General features: G+C 46.0%; 1 protein-coding gene across 1 annotated transcript in view; it reads right to left on the bottom strand.

The window, feature by feature from the left end:
• The window catches only part of FLT1 (fms related receptor tyrosine kinase 1), a 108,675-nt gene extending 104,972 nt beyond the window's left edge, over positions 1–3,703 (bottom strand). Inside the window, 1 exon segment of the mRNA XM_036404076.2 lies at positions 3,415–3,703. Within this exon segment, the coding sequence (XP_036259969.1) occupies positions 3,415–3,472 (58 nt within the window). The 5' untranslated portion in view covers positions 3,473–3,703.
• Positions 3,704–21,818: the final 18,115 nt, after the last annotated feature.

Raw genomic sequence — 21,818 nt, 5'->3', positions numbered from 1 at the left:
AAGGAGTTGCTCCGGATTTACACCACCTGTAAGATAATGAAATCTAGCTTTGTGTAGAGCACATGGGAAAAAACACCTGTCTGCTAAAACATCAATTAGCTCTGTAAGTGATTTTCTTTCACTGTGTCAGAAAGTTTGATCTTTAACTCCATACACAACGTACATTTTCTAAAAATCTCTGTTATATAGCAGCTCCTAACCCTTCTGCTTTATGTGAACGCAGTTCAGAATTTTTAGGGAGCCCTGTTTCTATGAAGAAGAAGTGGTAAAGCCAGTTTTTCTCAACTTTGTTAATAACTCCAGCCCTTATCCCAAATTGGACCATTCCATCTGTGTCATTGCTTCAGCAAGTACTCAAATCAAATTGAAACCTTAACATATGAACATCCATCTGAACAGCACTTTCAGAGAAGTCAGGTAAGTTATTGCAAGAAATTAACCTCAGCACTGATTAGATTTGACCTGGAATTTCTTCCTTCACTTTTTCCAGCTGGGCATGAAGTTGAAAAGTCCACTGGGGATTTTGATGTTCTAGTTGCTACTGAAATAACTGAGATCATATAGTGCTGCTCACAGATAAGACTGTAATAGAGTCTACCACCTTCTAACTGCAAATTGTGAGGTTCCACTTCTGTGTGGAAAGCCGGAAATACAGCTAAACCATCAGTTTATGTATCTAGAAACATGGTGCATAAGCCTTGATCCAGGCTGCAGAATCTGATGTTTTCAGGGTTTAAACACCATCCTTCACAATCCCAAATGCTAGTGACTAAAATTATAGTAATACTATAGTAATAATTATAATTATAGTAATAAAGTTGAGGACTGGGAGATTGAACTTAATACAGCAACCACATATTCCTGTTGACCGTTACATGTACAGTCATTAGCAAGCATATGCAATACAATTTGGGGAATAAATAATTATAAGATATAAAGAAAACATATGTGAGTTCTATGCAAAACCCAGAAAAAAAGTATTGTTCTTTCCCAAGTTAACCAGAATATGTGTGGCACAAGAGAGCTGAAGTGCCCAACACTCACATGTCAAATGAATTTAATTTCCTTAATCTCATTTTTCAAATGGGTACTCTCAAAGCTTGTAGGCAGCATGTTGTTTTTGGGAATTTTAAATTATTAAGTAGACTTATATGGGCTGAAAGACCTTCTTCTGTCTCTTCCTTGTGGAGGTCTTTTAGGTTCTTTCTGAACCACTGACTGTTTCTGAGAATCTCCCCTAGAACCTGCCAGTAAATGGAAGCTCAGCAGGCACCTGCAGAGACTGAATTACAAGAGGGCACCAGTGATGAATTGAATTTCATCAAGAGCACTGGAAATGGAAAGTGCTGGCAGCCTGAGTAAGAACTGCAGGTAAATAAGCAGTGAAGGAGGATGAAATGGGAAGAAAAACACAGAGAGGTCTATGGTACAAAACATCAACCACTTCAATAATAACTTTCAAACTCTCTGTGCAAACGCAACTATGGAGAGTTCTGCCAGTGGCCCAGAAGAAGCATAATCAACCTATTTGAGGTGTCCAAACAAAGCAGAGAAAGAATGCTCCTCTAGAAAACAGACCAAAAAAACCCCAAGAAAGCCAATGAGCCTGAAAACATTTAAATTCTGATTTGAGCACAATCTCTTCTACATGGGGAGGGTATGAATTTCCAGCAAAATGGTTGTAAGGGCACCCAGCAAAACTAGAGAATAAACTTTCCAACGCCTACAGCACCTGAGCTGGCCATCAGGATGTTTGTCTCCAGGGCCCAGAGCCCCAGGTTGTCCCCTAAGCAAGCCAAGCTTTTCCCAATGGAATTGGTGCAGGGTGCACATGAACAGGAAGGTGAACCAGGGTCTTTCTCACAGCCCATGGCTCACAGAATCCACCCTCTCCCTGGGCAGTGGGCTTGCCATGATCTGCACAATGGAAAACCTTTCCGACAGGAAAGAGGAAGCCAGTCCCCTGGCGGAGCTGGTCACTGCAGGAGCCCATGCAGGAGCAGGACGCCGAAGTTCAGACTCAAGCTGTGAAGGAAGCCTGGCAAGGATCTGAATCCACATTTCCTGTATCCAGGGTGGGTGTCCCATGCCTCTGCCTATTTCATCTTGGGCATAAGAACCTCCTAGGCAGAGACAAATAATGTGGGGAAATTAGCACTTTCCTGGGGAAAGGAAAGAGGAAAAAAAAAAAGTAGAAGAATACCTATGTATCTGTATCAAAGCTGATGAATCAGCACTTCCCGAGCAGGAAAACGTCTCGTCGGAGCCGCCCCGCCATCTCTCCTCCCGGGCAGCCTCAGGCAGCGGCACCGCTCCCGTGGGCTGGACGGCGCGGAGCAGACCGAGCCCACGGCCACTCGCGCCGCTCACCGCAGGAACGCTGGCCTCGACGGCTGTCCCGCGGGGAGCTCGGCTTTTTGCTTCCCCACCCGGGGTTTGGTCTCGCTCCCCGCCGGCTGCCGGCCCCTTTCTGCCCGCGGCCGTGCGCGCTGCCCCGGCCGGGACAGGCGGCGGGAGCCCCGGTCCGCCCCTCTCCGCGGGCATCCCCGCAGGGCAGCGGCCCTGCCGAGCCATGAGCCCACGCGGGACCGGCCCTTGCCCGGCCACCACGCACCCCTGCTCTCAGGTGACCAGCCACACAAGGCTGGGACGCAATGCCCACCGCGGCGCTCCGGCCACGGGGACTGGCTCTTGGCTCAAAGCAAAATAAAACTCGGTTAAGAACATCAGATCTGCAATGATCCATCCCCATCATTGCGGGATGCAGGCACCGGAGAGCAGCTCCATCCCACTCTCCAGTAAGACCCGGCAGCCAGCCCCGCACGGAGCGCCACCGCGCTCCACCGACCCGCTCGGGCGGGAGGCAGCAGAACCTCGATTTTTGCGAAGAAAAGGTACACCTTTGCCGCTTCACGGGCAGAGCTGGCACACTTGAAAACAAAGTGTGGAGGAAAGTAGCGTGCCCTGCAGCCAAGACATGCTCTCGTTCCGTGATGCACCGGCTAGGACAACTCCCGATGATGTACGGCGGTCCCCTGTGCCCGGGAGAGGCTGTCCTCCACGCCACCTCTGCCTTGCTGGAGGAGGAGCAGCACCACGGCTCCGCACCGCCGGACCCTCCGGGGAGCTGCTCCCGGGACACGCCGACGGGCATCCGGAGCATAAGGACAGCTCGGGGATGCGGCGTTTCTCCGCTCCCTGGAAAGCAGGGATCATGTCCCCGGCCCTGCCCAGAGGAAAGGAGCGAAGGGGAGGCAGGTGCCCGCCGGCTCCAGCAGACGAGCGGGGTGCGGCGGGACCGGTCAGGGGCGCGGGAGGCGCAGCCGATGAGGCATATCACGATGGGGACCCGTCGCGGAGAGCTCGGCGCAGAACGGGGTCGGACCGGGACAGCGCGAACCAGCGGTCCCTTACCTGCGAGCAGGAGGGCGGCTCCCAGCAGCACGGTCCCTGAGAGCAGCTGGCGGGGCATGGTCCTGCCTGCGGGAACGCAGGGCTCTTTCCCTGCCGACGGCGGCGAGGCAGGGGCAGAGGCGCCGGCTGGGCTCCGACGGGCTCTCCTCGGTCCCGGGCGCTTCCCGCGGTGGAAGAGATAACGGCAAAGCGAGGCGCGGGATCCGCATCCAGCAGCCCCCGAATCCTGCCCGCCCGCCCCGGCCCGACCTGCGGAAGCGGAGTATCCGCTGCGGGCGGCCCTGCCAGCTTCACCTCCTGTGGGCATCAGATACCCGCCAGCCCCAGCCTCGCTGATTTATAACTTCTCCACCCCTCGCCGCGCACCCCTCCGCCCCCCCGCCCACATCCTCCGCCGGGAGCACGCCCTCCCCGGGACGCGTCCCCCGCCCGCCCGTCCGTCCGTCCGTCCGTCGGTCGGTCGGCGGGCACGGTGTCGCTGCCCCGCGGGTCTCCCGGTCCCGGCCGCCCCCGGCCCCCAGGGACCTGGCCGTGCCGTCCCGCTGGAGCCCGGGTCTGGGCTGCTTCCAGCCGCCGCGGCCGCAGCTCTGCCGGGGCGGGCAGCAGGACTCGTCCCTCGCAAGTCGTCAGGCTCTCCTAGGGAGGGCGTGAAGCGGACTTGCGATTCGTAGACCAAATGCTGAGCGGTGGGGTCCCGGTCCTACGGAGACCCTCGCCTGCTCCGCAGGAAAACCTTGACAGCGCCGCGTCCCGCCAGGGGCTGCCGAGCCGTGTGCCGAGCCGGGCCGGGGCCATTTACAGCCGTCCCCTGCTGCCCGGAGCGATGCTCGGAGCGCCCAAAGCGCTGCCCGTGCCCCAGGGGCCCGGGGCTCAGCTCCCCGCCTTCCTTGGGAGAGGGAGCCGCGGGGCAGACCGCTCTGTGCCGGGCCTGACCCAGACCAGCACGGGTCCCAGCCAGCAGCACTGAGAGCGCTCAGAGCAGGGAAACCAGGAAGGGGCAGCACTGGCTAAGGATGCTTAGGGAGTCTGCCCTGCCAGCTCCCCTGATGGCCTTCACTGACTCTGTAACATTCAGAGCAGTGCTAGAAATGTATTTCTCCCCCACTATGCACATACCTCATGCTTCCCATACATGTTTTATTTTGTGAAAGATCAACGGAGAGCCCATGACAGGAAAACTCAAGCCCTATGCTTCCACTTTCTCCCTGTGCAGCCAGAGAAAGGCTGCTGTGTGAGTCAGGTCTTCAGTGTGACCCACTGTGGCCCTCCCTATATTTTTATACTATGAAACAAGTCACAAGAGTGTCTGCATGGGGCAGGTAAATGTGATCATCCCCCTCTTACAGAGAAGGAAACGGAGGCGCATAGAGAGGTTAGGCAGCTAGTCCAAGGTCATAGGAAGCTGGTGACAGGAGACACAAATAGAACTCAGACCTCCCGTGTCCCACCAGACCATCCTGTGCAAGAAAAAAAAAAAAAAAAAGAAGTTGATGTTGTTTTTAACTTGAGAACTGTTTAGCTTTAAAGTTTAAAGTCTGTGAGAATATTTCCTGCACGCGTCTGTTTGACTCCTATTCATAAATTATGCCCTAAGCTACAAATTTAAGTCTGTATTTTCCAATCTTCCTGCCCCCAGCTGAGACCTTGAAAATAAAATAGCTATGGATACCTTCCCCCTCAGCTGCTCACACCACGGGGGGAAGAACCCAGAGGTTTCTTTCCCGAAGAGGATGACTCACACGAAGTCACCTCCTCCACTGGAGAGGATAGCAGCTGGGAAAACAGTCAGCTAGGGAGGACAGGCCAACAAGTACTAGGACACTGAGCATCCTGACAGCTTAGACCCCCTAGGAGCAAGGGCTCCCCTATGGAAGGACCTCAGGGAACAGTTTGTGCCTGCCTTTGGCCAACCCAGTGCTGAGTATGTGCTGAGTCTGAGATGATGCAAACCCAATCACAAGCTCAGTAGCCGTGCCACACCAGCTCCTCCCCATCTTCTTCACACCTCCTACATCACAGCTGCATTCAGCCATGGCCCTCCAAAGACCACATTTCTTTGGCAAGCCATAGCTTCTTCCTTCTCCAACAGATGTCATCAGCTCATGATCCACTCAAGTGGCTGAGGACCAGGGAGGCCAAATCTGAAGATCTGCTCCTAATCTCTTTTCACACTTTTATATGTTAAGGTCAGGGAGAGATGAGATGTGGAGTTTTAGAATGGAAAGACCCTAGCAGAGAGATATGGGGAAGAAAGAAGAAGCAGATATTGCCATAAAGCAGAAGGAAGGTATAGGAGGAAGCTTGTGCCTGAAACTGGACAGTCTAAACACATAAATTGGAACATCTGGACAGATGGAAAATGCATATGTGAAGGGAAGGGCTTCATGGAATGTACTTGACTTTGTGTGTGTGTGTGTGTGGTGTGTGTTTGTACTACTACCACACAATTTGCAACACCCAGTGGGATGCAAACTACCTTTGAAGAGGAGTTTAGATGCTGTAGGCGGAGAAACACTAAGGAGACAGCCTTAGATCTGTCCCAGGCAAAAGTCTATTCTGCAGGCCATATGATCTCTTCATACCAGAATCTTAGGCCTTGGTTTGATCCTAAGTAGTGGGTGGCATATGTGAGGCCAATTTAATCACTGGAATTCAACCATTACTCACTGAGGCAAACAGCTCTGGTACAAGCACCTCTCACAGCCAAGCAGGGGATCGTGGAGAATAGGGTGAGTTTCTAGAGCCAGGGGAAACCCAAGAGAGGCTCACATGGAACAGGCAGCTTGCACAAGAGAGGCTGACTCAGCATAGGACAGAACCAGGAGCCCCCTGGGGAGCACGAGCCTGAAGCTGGAGACATCCCACTCAGCTGGAAGCTTGCTCATGTCCTAGGCTTCAAGGAGGGCAAGAAGGAGGACCCTGATAACTGCAGGTCTGTCAGGTTCTGCCGGAGAGCAGTGCCACAGAATACGTCAGTGGCAAGCTGAATATAAGTGTGACTCATATTAGTGACTTGTACCAGTGAGTCCTGGCAGCCAGGAGGTCAAACACATCCTGGGAGGGTGTCAGGCACAGCATCACCAGCCAACCAAGGGAGGGGATTGTCCCACTCTGCTCTGCACTGGTGGGCCTCACCTCAAGTGCTGTGGGCAGTTTTGGGTGACAAGAAGGACATCAAACTGTTACCGTGTGTCCAGAGGCATGGGACCCAGATTGTGAATGGCACCAAGAGCAAGACTTAGGAGGAGGAGCTCAAGTGGCTTGTTTGCTCAGCCTAGAGAAGAGGAGAGTGAGGGGAGACTTCATAGTGGTCCATATCTTCCTTACAAGGTAAAGAGGAGGGGCAGGAGCTTTTATCTTCTTTCTGGTGACCAGTAATAGGCCAATAATGGGAACACCCTAAAGCTGTGTCAGGGGAGGTTTAGGTTACATATTAGGAAAAGATTATTCACCCAGAGTGTGACAGGGCACTGAAACAGCTTCCCCACCACACCAAGCCTGCCAGAGTTCAAGTGTTTGGACAATGCTGTCAGGCATATGGTGTTATTCTTGGGATGTCCTGTGCAGGGCCAGGAGTTGGACTTGATGATTCTTGCGGGTCCCTTCCAAGTCAGAATATTCTATGATTTTATGTTTCTATGAATAATGGATACATAACAGTTGTTATGTTCCCTTCAGCTCTGAAATGTGGGAATTTTCATTTTTCTAGCATTTGTTAAAAATACTATTACTAAATACAAGGAAGGAAATCAGCCAAATTTAGCAGCTGAGAGTAAGCCCTCTGAAATATATCAGGCAAACATTTTGCAAGACTGATCATCTGCTCAATCTCCAGCACTACAGAAGCTGAAAGAGAGAGAGGAGAAACAACCTTCCTAGTAGACAACATTTGTTTTCAGTGCTCATTTGCAGCCCAGAAGTACCTTGTATTGTTGAATTTTGCTCTGCTCTACAGGAAGGTCAAAGTACAGCTTTTGAACAACCCACACATCTGACACTAAAATCATCAAGTTGTAAGGCAGAAAAAGCCCCAACTCTTCCATTTGCATCCCTTGCCCATCCCTGGCCAGCAAGATTCATTGGAGCAACATAGAAAATGAGCAATAGGAAATCTGATTGAGAAGGTGGGTAATCAAGGCTCTCAGACCTTAGGTCCACATTGAGCAGCAGATTACCATGACAAAGGAACAGAGACATCATCCTGGGAATATTGGACTTTCTATAGCTAAATACTCAGCCAGGCCATTGCTACTTGTCTGCTGTCTGTCTCTTGCACGTCTGGCTTCAGGAGTTAGATGGAGTGGCAACTCCCCTATGGATGTGACTTAGTCAAGTCACTGGGACATATTCTGAGGTTGTGGTTTCTACTCCCCAATGGAAGCAGGACACTTTGAACACCCTTGGTTAAGGCTTTAGCCAAGTCTTCTGGGAAGAATTGTTTGGACAGTTCCTGTGGACTTGGCAAAAATAAAGAGCCTAGAAAAATCTCATTCACACCAGAAGTTGATATCCTCCCCACATGACCTGACTCTTTCTAGCCATGGCAACAATTCCTTATTTGCACTGATACTCAGAATAATTCCTTGTAGCACTGGTTCCAATGTCCAGAGCATTATACAAAGTGTCACCACCAGCGCCTGCAACATCAGGCGCCTGCCCACAGAAGAAGACTGCATTGGTCAGAGTTACAGCTGAGGGACCTCATGATGTGTGTTGTAGTCACAGCAGAGGTAGACACCTCACAGGAACAGACTAGAATGTCTCTGAGACGGTCCCAAGCCCTTGCTGTTGGGAGAGAAGGAAAAATACCAAAGCAGAGCAGACTGGATCTCCCTCTGCAGATCTTCTGCAGAATCTGCATCTGCCAACTTAATTTGACTGGATGCTTCCAGGATTGAAAATTTAATCAAAGCAATATTTCAGTTGATCAGCTGAAAACATTAAAATTTTTGCAGAAGTAGTGTCAAAGGTTCCAATGCTCCCTGTCTACCCTATGCCATCTCCATAGTCCCTTATGAGTTCCACTGGCAGAGCTGTTTCTGGGGCTCAATTTAAAACAGTTTGGTGAAACAGTCCAGGATGTAACTTGTTTACTTCCTATGGAGAATCACATATAACCTGGATCATTTTACTGGTACAGCTTACAGGAAGCACATCCATACAATGGGAGACACAGTGACCTCTGAGGACTAGAAGAGTATGGATCTAGCTACTGGGGAGACTGTAACCTGGAGCAAGAGGGGAGGTAAGAAGGACTGGTCTACCCAAGACCTTCCTCTGACTCTCTTTTCAATGATATGTTTCCCATCACCATTATTTTGACATCCTCTGGCAGGAACAGAGTTCAAGAAGCACTCTATCAAGGAAATCCCATTTACCATCATCATTATTCTTACTTTTCTCAAGGACTGTGAGAAGTAGAAGCTGAGACCTCTTCTCTGTACTACACTCTGTACAGTGTTTGCTGGAACATAACTTTTACCTGCTCCCTGGGTACATGCATAAGTAAATGTGTGCAGAAGCACAAACTACAGCTGGTGGTGCATTCCCTCAGTAAGGCTGAGCTTTACCTAGTTATAGACTCTTGACTTTGTACCCAGTCAGTGTTCACCTGCATCACACTAAGGTTCATTTCTGAGGGCAGGCAAAGCAGGCAGCTCTCTCACCATAACAAGAAAGTAGAGGCAGTCAGAGCACGTAATTTGATGCTGCTCATTTTTCATTATGGTTAGTTAACTGGCATGAGCAATTAATTAGGTTACGTGGTATTTTATTGGGAAGTTTGGAATACTTGGGCCTGGAGAGTATCCCTCTTCCAGGATTTGCAGTGGCTGGACCTCAGCTGGTCCAGTACAAGGTCACTGCCTTCACTGGCAGTAGGTGATGTGGAGAAAGCCAGACGAAAGAGTCTGCCCCTCCTGTTCCAAGGGAGCTGCTTTGAAAATGAAGCGATAGCGCTGATCCCTGCTCATGCCGCACCACAGCTCACACAGGCACATCTCTGCCCAGCCTTGTACCACTAGTGTGGCCTTACTTAAGCAATTACCAGACATGGTCTGACCCTGATCACTGCCTCTGGACCCAATCCTGACCCAAACCTGCCATCCTACATTCTGGCTCCTTGCTGGTTTAACAACTGCTCTTACCTGCCTGTTTTACTGCCCTTGGCTATCTTGAGAATCAGTTGGCTCTCACTGATCTCTGGCATATCCAACATGATTTTGGCTCTGCCCACATCTCCTCTCCTGGTCAGGACCATACAGCAGAAAGCCAGTGATCTCAACACCTTACTAAAAGCAAAACCTACTACAATGCACATTTTCTTACAGAATACTACACAACTGGTTTTATGTGTGCATCAGGCAATATTTTACTGAATAGGAAAAAAAAGAGTGGAACAAGATTTTTTTTGACCCTGAAAAACAAAAGTATAACAGAAGGATGCTAGTAAGCATTTCCACTGTATGCTGAACCCCACTCACATGCACTCACACCTGCATCAATATGGGAATGACCCACTTTCAGCATAACAGAGTTAGTGTGGTGGTGACATAGTGCTCTTGGCTTAATGTCCCAGGCATCTGAAATTTAGCTCCCAACCATTTCTTCTTCTCTTTATCCAAGAGGATATGTATATGACTTTCCTGGAGCAATAAGTGCATGAATGTACCAGGATAAGCATTTAGAAAGAGTCAAGACCACATGAAAGGATAGGCAGCATATCCTCCCTGTGGCATTGGGCCAAGGTTACTGCCTTTCAGTGGGAAAGACAACCAGAAGGTCAGCAAAAGAACCGCAGAACCAAACCAAAACACGTCAAAAAGGGAAAACTACCCAAGAAAATATTTGGCCATGAAAAGAAAACCAAACTTACAACGAAGAGCTCTTTTCCTCTTACCACCCCAAGCACTAAGCCCCAGGGGTTTAGTGCTTCCCTCCCCATAACATAAACCAGGCCTCCATGCTAGGAGCCCACGCAGCTGCTGCTCCAGAGGAGCTGGTGACTCAGGGATGTGCCCAAATGCTTATGCCCTGATTGTTTTGGAACGAAGCAGACACAAAATGTGAACAAAAGTAAACAGTTATCTGGCCACAGAAATGGTGTTCACAGGAGTGTCTTGGGAGCTGTACTGGGAAATGTGGGCTATGTACAGCACTGTCAGGGTCCTGCAACACCATGCATATGGTTACACCACATGTGGCCCCAAATAGCAGGACCAGTGTACTCCGTGCTCCTTGTGCTGGTTCATTTACACAACCACAGGGAAAGGAGCTTCAGGAGACAGGGATCAGGACACAAGTTTGGAGCTCTGGGTCCAGAGCAAAACTGGGCTAAATCAGTAGCAATGCAAGTCTACTGGACAGGTGGAAAGAAAGAAGACCCAATACAGTGCTTGCCTGGAATCTCATACAGCTGTCTCTAGCTGTAATATTTGTCAAAAACCATGTCAGAGATATCTGCAGCTCCATCTGCAAGTAGTGAGAATGACATTGTACAGAGGAAGATAAGGAGAGCTCCACTGGTCCAGTGAGAGTAAAAGCTTCCTCCAAAATGCACTAAAATTGTCTTTTATTTCATTCTCTAGTCATAAATGAGATTTTCAAGACAACGGGTTTAAGATAGCTCTTTTCCACAGAACACTTCATTGAAAATAAGCAAAAAAGGTAAAGCATAAAAGTTTAAAAAATTAAGCTAGCTGACAGGAATAGTTAAAAGATTGCTTCACTTCTAGTTTCATGAGATATTCATGTTGATGTGGTCAATCATTACCTCAGTGATGCAATAGTGTCATTTCCATGCTATGAAATGAGTATCTTTTCTTCCTTCAGTGCAGGAAAACCTTTACTGGCAGATCAGCATGAATGGGGGATGCAGAAAAGGGTTGCCCACTGACTCAACAAGCCTCAGAGCTGCCCAGCTGGTTCTTAGAAATCTCACCTGGAAATGCTCTCTTGTCACTATGTGCAGCACACAGAATCCTTTACAGGTCTAGGAGGGAGAATGATCTGTGCACAAACTAACCTCACAAGCACAAGGACCTGCTGGTATGGTTCATGTGTGCCTTTACCTTGCACAGATAGCAAGTCATCCCCTGAAGCTGAGGTTTAGGCTGTTATTGGCAAAAAGGGGGGAAGACAAATAGAGCAGACCAGAAGATTCTGGTGATAGGAGTGCTCTTGAGATCATCAGAGTTTGCACTGACTTTTCCTCAGTCTCATTAGTGGCCAGAGGGAAGATGGAGAAGCCAGAACTGGACTGCAGTCACCTTTGCCTGAACACCACAAGCCAGTGAAGACCATAACATCATTTGAGGAACAATTTTGTAATGTGTAATTTATTTTACACACACAGTGTTTTTGAAGTCAGATTTGCCCCAAAGATCTATGTCTATACAGGGCCACGTATTTTTTTAACCCTATTATCTCTCGTGGGGAGAACTGGAATAGAAAGACATTCAAACGCTCTATTAACAAGTGTGTGGCTTTCCTGGGACAGCCATCGTGCAAAGGCCAACATCCTTAGAAGAAACGGGTTAAAACCCGTTTTGTGGAATTGGACTTTACAGGTGCCGTGAGCTGTCAAAGGGCAGACCTCTCAGTTTGGGTTTTTTAACTCTCACAACTGAAAACAGACCCTTTTTCCTTGGTGGCTTGTCTTTTTTTGGTTGGTTGGTTGGTTGGTTGGTTGGCTGGTGAGTGGGTTTTTTTCCCCTTAAGGAGATAGGCAAGCTGCGTTCTCACTCGCAGAGCCAGAGAAGCTGTGCATCGCCGTACCCCTTCAGCCCAAGGCATCCGCAGGGGCAGCGGGAGCTCGGGGCGCTGCTCGGGGCGGCGGGCGCGGGCGGCGGCACCGCCCGGGCACTCCCGGCCGCGGCGGGCGGAGCGGGGGCTCCGGGGCGGGGCGGGCCGCGCTCGGGTCTCCCCCTGCGCCAGGGAGGATGCGGAGAAGAGGCTGCTGCCGCTTCCCTTCCCGAGAGCCTGCGAGCCGAATTTCCCGGGGTGTGTACGGTCAGCAATAAAAAGAGAAACGCGCGGTCCAAGTTAATTTTCCACCCCCGAAAGGAAATGCTGCTTCCTGTATTATGCAAGGCTGGTGCCAACAACACTGACACAGGAGTCTATTGTCCTTTTCACAAAGCTGTGGTGGGGAAGGGCGCCTGAGAAAATAGTCCTTTTGCAACAGCAAGGAGCTTTTGATCTTGGGGGGGTGGGTGGGGGTGGGAGCGTTGTGGAGAGAAAAGCGGGTGCGGCTGGGAGCTGGGAGCGATGCGGCGGCGGAGCAGGGTACCGGGGCGTCCTTCGCCGTCCCTCCAGCCCCGCTCAGGAGGCCAGGATGCGCAGAAGTGCCTGCAAATGTCTTTCCTCTTCCATGCAAAGTGATCACACGCTTCGGCCCCGCTTCCGATGTGTGCAAGCTGGAACAAAGAGACCAGGGATTAGGAGAGTCTTCCTCCTCCTCCTCCTCCTCCCCCTCACTTAACCCCTCGGTCTAAAGCAGATTACAAAACCTCGGTCACCTTCCCCGTTAGCGCCGCGGCTGCACGGCGGTACCGGCGCTCCCCGGTACGGGCTCCCGAGGAGGCGGGCGCTGCCAGCCCGCGGGGCTCCGGCGGGGCTGGATGCCCCGCATCCCCTCCAAGGACGGGCGGGCTCTCGCTCCGCACCGACCTGGGCACAGGGGACACGGTGCTCACGCCAGCTGCAGGTCCCAGCAGTCTCTTAGCAGGAAAAGATAAGTAACATCTGAGGAAGAGCCACGGTGTTTCCAAAAGCAGTTTAGGACACTTTCCTGTCCCAATGCTTTCCTGTCACAGGCTTTAAAAATATCGTGGCTTGCTTTCCCTAAAGTAACTAATAAAGACATCTTTTTCCTACTCTGGAAGGATCATGTCAGTCCATAAGACGGGGTACATAGATTCTTTTGGATATATGTATAGATTCAATGTTGCTGGTGCTATAACTTGTTAAACAATTCTTAAAGAGTTAATCTCTCCTTAAGAGAGGGTTTGAAAGAACAATTCTTATTCTTAAAATAGTTCTTATAAACTTTCTTATTAGCTCTTATTAAAGGCGAGTTCCTGCCTTTCTTAATGGGATACAAAACCAATTTCCAAGGGAAGTCTATGTCCAGTAAGAGCAGCAGGGTCAGTCTCTTGCTTTGAGTGTTTTCTGGCATCTGGCTGCCTGCAGCATGGAATCACCTTTGCCAACTACTGACTGACAGTAGCTCATTATGAGAAAATGCAAATAATTTTCTTTAAATGTACCTGCTTGCAATCAAAAAGAAAACATAATGTTCCTCTTCACACATGTAGATGGGCTGAGTTAAAGGAATTTTAGGGAAAGAGGATATGAGGAACCTTTAAGAATTATTTAGAAACTTTTCTGTATAAAAATAGAATGGGATTTCCCATGTCCAAAGAGCAGAGTCCTTAAAAAAAATTTTAAAACAAAAAAAAACCCCAAAAAGCAAGCAAAAAAGAAAACAAAACCAAAAAAACCCCGAACGAACAAAACTCCAAAACAACACAACAAAAAATATCCCAACCAAACAAAAAAACCCCACCAAACCTAAATGGGCTAAATGGTACCCGTTTTCTGTGTCTCCTTCGTTGTGAAAGCATAACAGAACAAAAATCCCAAGGTAAAACAGATCATACGGGTTTCCAGTAGCTTGCAAGGTGCTCACGGCTGAGTACAGCTGGTTGTGAAAGGTGCTGAATGTCACTGGTGGTCTTGCAACCCTACAGCTCTACTCATTCACACACTCCTTTGCCCCCCTTCACAAAGACACTGGTTTGGGGTTTGTTACACACGGGTTGTCCAACTCTGGTCCGTGGTCCTTAGCTCCCGTCTAAGGTGAGATAGTAAATTTTAAGGCAGTCCGCATGCCAGCCCTCCGTGCTCCTTCCAGGCTTTCTGTAAAGGCCAGGAATGCCGCAGGCAGGAAAAGCTGCGCTCCTTCTGCCGGTGGTAGTGCCTGCCCTTCCCCCAGCCCTTAGATGTGGGCAATTCAAGTTTATCTCCCACCAACTCCGCCATAGACTTCTGTTATCTGGAAAAAACCCCAGAGGCACAAATCCTTAAAGGCATTGAAGTGCCTAAGTCCCATCAGAATGAGGGATGTAGTTGTCTAAATACCGCTGATAATCTACAGAGTTGCTCACGATTTGTGTAACAGGGATCACGTAAGTACCCGCAGTCTGACACAGGCAAAGCGCTAAACTTTCTTTTATTAATGCTGCTGCTGTGGCTACCGCTGTTATTCAACATCTCTATTCTCACAAGTCAAGTCGGCAGCTAGAAGGACCACAAGGAGAAAAGTTTCTGCTTGCGAGATTTCACAGCCAAGAAACAGCTGAGGAAACAGCAAGTACGTCTGACACAGAAGTGGGGGAGATTGCCATGAACACATGAGCACGTCACTACACCAGCCACCTTCTGCTTTCAAGGGGTTTTCAGGCTTGACCAAAGAAGTAAATTTGTAATGTTAAAAGTATGTCACTCCTGCCCCTTTGGTGGTGGCTGTTCACTGAGTATCAGAAAATGCCTATGGTAACATCTGTCACCAAGCCCTGGAAAAGAAAGTGAGCCGCCTGCTTGGGTCTCTGTTGGGAACAGGTTCGTTTCCTTGCACTCACCCATGCCTGTATGCGTAGGATGTCGTCATGGCAAAACACAAAGTGTGTCTGTGATTTCAGAACCTTGGGAAATGGCCAGTCATCTGCTGGAGTCAGCCAGCAATGAAGTTAAGATGCCCATCATTTTTGAGAGATGGATGAGGCTTATTTAGAGAGGAAACAGGCACAGCCCTAAGGGATAGGACATACCAAATGAACACCTAAAAATAAATACTTTGTATTTTCTGTTCCTGAAAGCTATTGTTGAAGTCGCCACAGAAATATTTCATAACTGTGAAAGAGAAAAACAACCAAAACATAATCTCTCCTCTACTTGGAATTTCTCAGAACAGTATTAACTCTTTACAAATTTCAGAGCGTTTGAAATTATCATTGCATTCAGATGGGACAGATCCATAGCTGTTCATCATTAGTATGACTCAAAAAAATAAAAAAGCTGCTGTTAGTAACATATCTAATTCAAACACTTTAAAATATGATCCAGCTGAAGGTGTCAGCTTTGTGTTTGACTGCTTTGTGAAGGGTATATGTAAAAAGTTCCTTTAAAAATGAAATTATTTGTCTAATTTCACACAGTATGAGTGACTGTGACAGAAAATGTTTTCTCTTGGTGAAGTCATCAGACCCTCTGCAGACAAAAACATTGTTTAAACCCTTTCACTGTGTAACAGGCTACAGTGTTAGAAATGCACCACATGTGAGCAGAGGAACTACTGAAACCTGTTTTCCAGTGTAGTGTGAGGCTCCTGTATTTGAGAAAGTCTGGGCTCTGCTCCATGCCTTTCCCACGGCACTTAAAATGCCCTAGTGAGCTCAGGGACATGCTGCTGACAAAATGACCATGAATTCACACTAAAGACTTTCCCTCTATTGTTTCTCATTTGGGTTCTCTCCACCTAGCCCTTATTTTCATGAAAACTTCAGGGATATAATTACCTTTAAAGCCTATTGCTTTGTATCAGTTTTAATTCAAACAGACCAATGGATTCCAAAGGGAGAAGAAACTTTTTGTAGAGGTAGGAGCCATGTAGGTATTCGTGTTGCTCATACAACTCTCATTTCTTTAAAAACAATGCTAATTGTTTAGATTGTTTGCTGTTACAGAACCTTATTCCCCTACTTTAGAGAATTTCTTCCAGTTGCCAGCCTAAGTTAATTCCTGCTGAGATTACATTTTCCTGATTTCGTGCTGACTTTTTCTCTCAAGCTAAATTGCTATTTACAGGTATTTAATCTTTGATAAATGCTTATGTCAGACACAGAATCAACTTTATGTTTTTACTATAATTGACTCCTCTCACAGGACACAAATACCTCCATAGACATTCCCTACACCTATCTCAGTTTTAAATCAGTTCGGTCAAACATGCAAAAACACCATGCTTTTTCATGGCATTTTCACACTGATGGGTCACGACAATTCTGAGATTCTGAATACATATTTTTAATTTTTTTTTCCCCTATGCCATTGCCAATGTATGATTGCCAAACTTATAGCAGAAATTTCTGAGGAATTTCCTCAGAACATATGTCAATGTCCTTTTCTGCTTCCTGGTTTTATGAAGTTGTGATTGACTCACATGTTGACTCACAGACCATCGTAAGTTATTTTAAGCATTATGTACAAAAATATTAAGTGTTGCAAGTTGGTTTTATTGGTGATTTTCTGCTGTCTCACACATTTATACAGATAACTTTGTAATGTGAGAGTTGCAAATATAGGAAATGAAATCTAGATCTGGTCAAGGAAAGAAATAAGGGCTTTCTGCAGAAACTAATATTGCAAGATAAACCAAAACAAAACATATGGTTGTTCCAGGAGATAAACCCTAAAAATAAAACTAGAAGAGTCTTTCCACCATCAAAACTGCCTACTTTTTCAAAAGACGGCTGTACAGCAGAAACAAAAAACAAGGTGCTTGCAAAAATCCAGTCTATTTAAAAACAAATAGGAGGATCTGAAAGTGAATGTTTTCATTTGTGCTTTATATGAAATGTACCTGTTCACATTTCTGTCTCTCATCTAAGGTAAGGATCCTGAAGCTATTTCAAAAAAGCAACAGATGAACTTTTGCAACATTTTGATGAGAAACACACTCATTTCTGAACCAGTTCTACTTCACCAGTACCAGTGACCACATGTACTGAGGATATGAAAAGCTTTTGCCAGCTCTGTCTGAACAAGATAAAGTGCTCCTTGAAGAACCATCATGAAATATTCAGCCCTGCTGAGGAGATGACTTATCAGATACTCCTTTGTGTTCCTTAAGCAACCCTACCACCTTGGCCCCCACACAGGGCCAAACACAGGTGTCTAATCCTACCTGTAATAAGCTGTGGCATGTGAGCTGTCCATCCTGAGAAAAATGGCTCCAGTGAGCCCAGGCCTCTCAGGAGCAATGGCCAGAATCCAGAAGGGATTCCCTGGGGTGTGTACAATGACCAGATACCAACGTTTGGACAACTGAGTTCTCCCTCAGGCTTCCTTCTTAGCATGTCTCAGATATTTCTATCTTCTTTTCTAGCCAAGGCATTGCTGAATGGTTAATATCTAGTATTTTCTAAGGAATTTACTTGCAAAGGCATTGAAGCCTAGATTTGAACTAAGTCCTTCTAATTGATGTTTTCTACTGTCTGCATACCTCTGAAGGCCTGGAGCGAGCCAACAGAAATCACAAGCCACATGGACCAAAGTGGGCACCCAACCATAACTGCACCAAAGGATGCAGACAGACCTCAACTCCTCCTGGCAGTATTGTTAACCTTTGAAGTGGAAATACTAAGGAGATGGATGAGTTGAGTTGACTGAATAAAGCCAGCCTAGATCTGGAAACAGTACAGTCATGCTTGGTTGATGTTATTTCTGAGCTAAAATACCCTACTGGAAAGTGCTCCGTGGACTTGGCCTGGTTTCCACATGGAGGCTCTACCTTCTGGGTGCTTTTGTCTTGTGGAGATATAATCTTTTTTTTTTTCCTTAGGATGTTTTCCTAAGCAAAGGTGGAATAACAGTTAAGTTGGACAGCCTTTAGGCTGCCTATTTCAGCAACCAAGTCTTGTTGAAGATGGTGAATGCAGTTGCTTCAGTGTCAGCTAAAAACATACTTCCCAGGAGGCAGAAACACTGAAACACTTTCTGAGAAAATGCTTTGGTTTAAAAGCTCTGACACTGGTTCTCTGGTCTTTCTATAGGGTGCTGAAAACCCTCTTCTGTCAGTTTATTATGCTGTCTTGCCAGGAAATCAAGATTTTTGGCAAGTATCCATTCCATGCCCACCTATTCTTTTTCACAGAGAAGTAAGCAACAATTCAAACCAGAAGTAGTAAGTAACTGATACTGATTTCTACTGCTGAAATCTAAATCAAACACAACTTCTACTTCCTTACATTAACCTTTGATGAAGCTTCTTGTTATCATAGGACCTTATCATAACACATCAGGTATTCTCAAATTTATTTATGTGGTGGTTGCCTAAATGCTGTCTTTAAACCTATAAGCGGAATGAGGAACATCTACTGCTGCTTTTTTTCTCCCCTTCCATTTAGCACTCTTTTTCAGGGCTTCTCAGTGCTGAAAGAATGCCCAAACCTTTAGGCAAAAAAGACAGTCGCTAGTGGGGTTGTTATAGTGCTTTTCACTTAATTCAGTGAAAAGTTGGCTAAACTGCTTTTATGTTTGTTTTTCCCTGATTCATTTGACTTGCCTGCCTGAGTGCAGAATGCCTGTGTTTTCCTGGCTCACATATGGAAATTAAAATTACTCTGTTGTTTACTGTTTCCAAGATCAAATTAACCCACAAGAAGAAGCTTGAAGAATTGTGGATGAGGAACTAATATTCCTTTTAGAAACTGAATCTCTGCTTCCCGTATTTGCCAGCAGTTGTTTTCTTTATTGTGTTCTGGGTAGCACAGTAGAAGGCTTGTCTGCCTCTGAACAGTGTGCAGCACACAGTCAGATGCCACAGTCACTTTGGTCACATTTCTTTGCCATTGTGTTTACAACTTCCTTTTATTTCAGAGAACAGACACTTAATGATGTTTCCTCACTGAAACCATCAGGACATTTAAGTATTTCCCCATAAGTTAATCCTCACCTGCACCTTTCTATTTTTTTTTTCTTTTTGGCATCTTTCACTTCTATTGTGCTGGGAAACGTGACAGCATATAGTATAGTACACTGTTTCATTTTCAGTTGGCACTCTTTTTAAGAGTGTTTTGTCTATAGTTTCATTCTGTTGGGTTCTATTTTTAATCATTTCCAAGGTCTCATTTTGTTTGGTGTGAATTTGCAAGTCAGAAGGCTGCTGATCTGAAAGTCCATTTCACTTTTCTCTCCTTCACAAGTGACTACTTCTTCTTTGCTGACATTTTCCATATATTTCTTCTCTCTTCTTGCTAGTGCTTTGGTTTTTTACCTAATAGAGACTTTTAACTTTATCCAGAAGGGGTATTGCTTCCTTTTATTCTTTTCTCCTTTCACGCTGTCCTTATATATCTAGACTTGAGTTATATGTGATAGGAAATCGATAATTCCTATTGAAGCAGCTGAAAGAGACCTGGCATCTTCCTATCTTTTTGAAAGAAATAGAAGAACAAGAAAATTGAAATATAATTCTATAATTAAAAAAAAGTCTGTTGTGGAACAGAAAATAGAGTCCTTGCCATCTGGCTTAAGTATCATAACTGTAAATTTATCTTTTTTTCAATCTCTCTTTCTAGTTGCTGCAATTACAGAAGAAAAATGTTCAGGTCATAATTCACTTCAGTCTTTTAAATGTTAATGTTTTGAGTATATAAGCCTTTAAAATTGTTTTTAACAGCTTTATAGAGTAGTTTCTCAAAGCTATCACACAGACCATTTGCCAGAACCAAAACATCATTTTGTGCTTTTCTACTTTGTGTTTCCAGCTACTAATTAAAAAAAGAAAACATGAAGCATGTTGACAGACAGCACTGGGCTTGGGCACAATGACATAGAAACAATAGTAACGTGATTGCTATAGAAATTGAAGCAGTCATTAACTAATCACAGGGAAAGAAAAATAACACTAGCACCAGAATCAAAGGATATAACAGGAGTTAATGTTGCAGAAACAGGAAAGATTTAAAAAATAGTCCCATAAAAATCAACTGATTTGGTGATTTCACAGTTAACATCAGGCAGACAAACCAATCCTTTGTCAGTGTATTTTTCTAAGAAGAAAGATGGAGATAATTTAAAATATTTTTCTTCTCCTTATAGTACTGGAAGTTGATGGAAACAACTAAGAAAGAAGTCATATTTTTCTATTCCAACCCCAAAATATAATTTAATCCATTGCAGTTAGCAACACACCCCTAAGCACCATAAACAGAACTGTCAGAACAGGTTACCAACACAGTACAAGAGAAAATTTAGAAAAATGATCACAATTTATACAAATGTGGATTATTTTAATGCCTACTTACCTCCAACCATCTATCTTTTCTTAATTTTTTAAAAATTATTTTAAAAATATTTTCTTTACTTTTAGAAAAAGCTCAAGAACAAAAGCTATATACCCCTTTCCAGACAAGTAAGACTGGAGTCATTCACAGACCCTGTGTTGCTGTTGAACCACCTCCCTTAACCAAGCCTGACTTTCTTATTCAACAGAATTTTATTCAACCAGCCAGAATCAAAGCCATTATTGAAGGACAAAACACAACTCCTGTGTCTTGTAACTAAAAGGATGTTATGGCAAGCCCAGATTTCAGTAAATACAAAAGCTGATAACAAACTTACCTCACTGTCTCTATTGCAATGTCTCAAAGACTGACTAAAGCAATGCATCTTTAAAGTAGTGGATCATAAAGTAATGCTGGATATTCCTCTGGGTCCATGGACTTTGGTGGAGGAGCTGGGAAAATAGTCACAGAGCACAAGAAGTAGCCACATAGAGAAGAAAACAATCATAACATGGGCTTCTGTATCCCTGCAGGATCTTGTCAATAACCAAGCTGTCCTATGTCAAAATGTTTATTCAGGAAAGAAACCCACCTATCACAGCCAGAATTTCCACCACTGAAGTAGTGGTGGAGAAGGGCACCACTGGGCATCCTAATCATAAATGCCCAACAAAAATTGATTAAGTGGATCTGGTTTTCAGAAAGCAGCAGAGTTTGAAATTCAAGACTTCTGGAGACTGGCATGTAAACTGCCCACAAAATTAGGCAACAAAATCATCTCTGGTAAATGTAAATGTAGTAGTTACTTCATCATTTTTTGAGTAGAAGTGACAGAGGAGCCAGAGATGACAGTACTATCAGGGGATGGGACTGCAATAGTGGGAAAGGCTGTAAACCACAGAGATATGGTGATGGCACAGAAACTGTTACACTAAGGAGGAAGAAACTTGAGGAGAAGTATAAAAATTCCGTCCCAGCCCACACAGTAACAGCAGAATTGCTGTAATAATCCTGCCACTGAAAGTAGAAATTGCTTGATCTCAGACTTTCAGACCATTAACAGAAGAAATAAAAGCAAAAGGTTACAAGAAATGAAAATGGAGTGTACAAGTTTTTTAAGGGAGCTTACAGCTTTTTTTCCCTGATCAGCGGTTGGATACACCATATGTAGCATCACAGCCCTCAGCCACTGATGTCACAGTCTCCAGCCCTGCCCAATATCACAGTGAGATACAACCCAGCCCACTGCGTGCAGAAGTACCAAGCTCCACCTCGGTACTTCTGCTATCCCTCAGGACTAGCAAGATGTGGTCTTCTGTCCTATAACATACCTGC

The sequence above is a fragment of the Molothrus ater genome, chromosome 2 (genome assembly GCF_012460135.2).
Source record: "Molothrus ater isolate BHLD 08-10-18 breed brown headed cowbird chromosome 2, BPBGC_Mater_1.1, whole genome shotgun sequence".
Lineage (NCBI taxonomy): Eukaryota > Metazoa > Chordata > Aves > Passeriformes > Icteridae > Molothrus > Molothrus ater.
The sequence above is the reverse complement of the archived record's forward strand: the minus strand, read 5'-3'. Positions and strand labels throughout refer to the sequence as shown.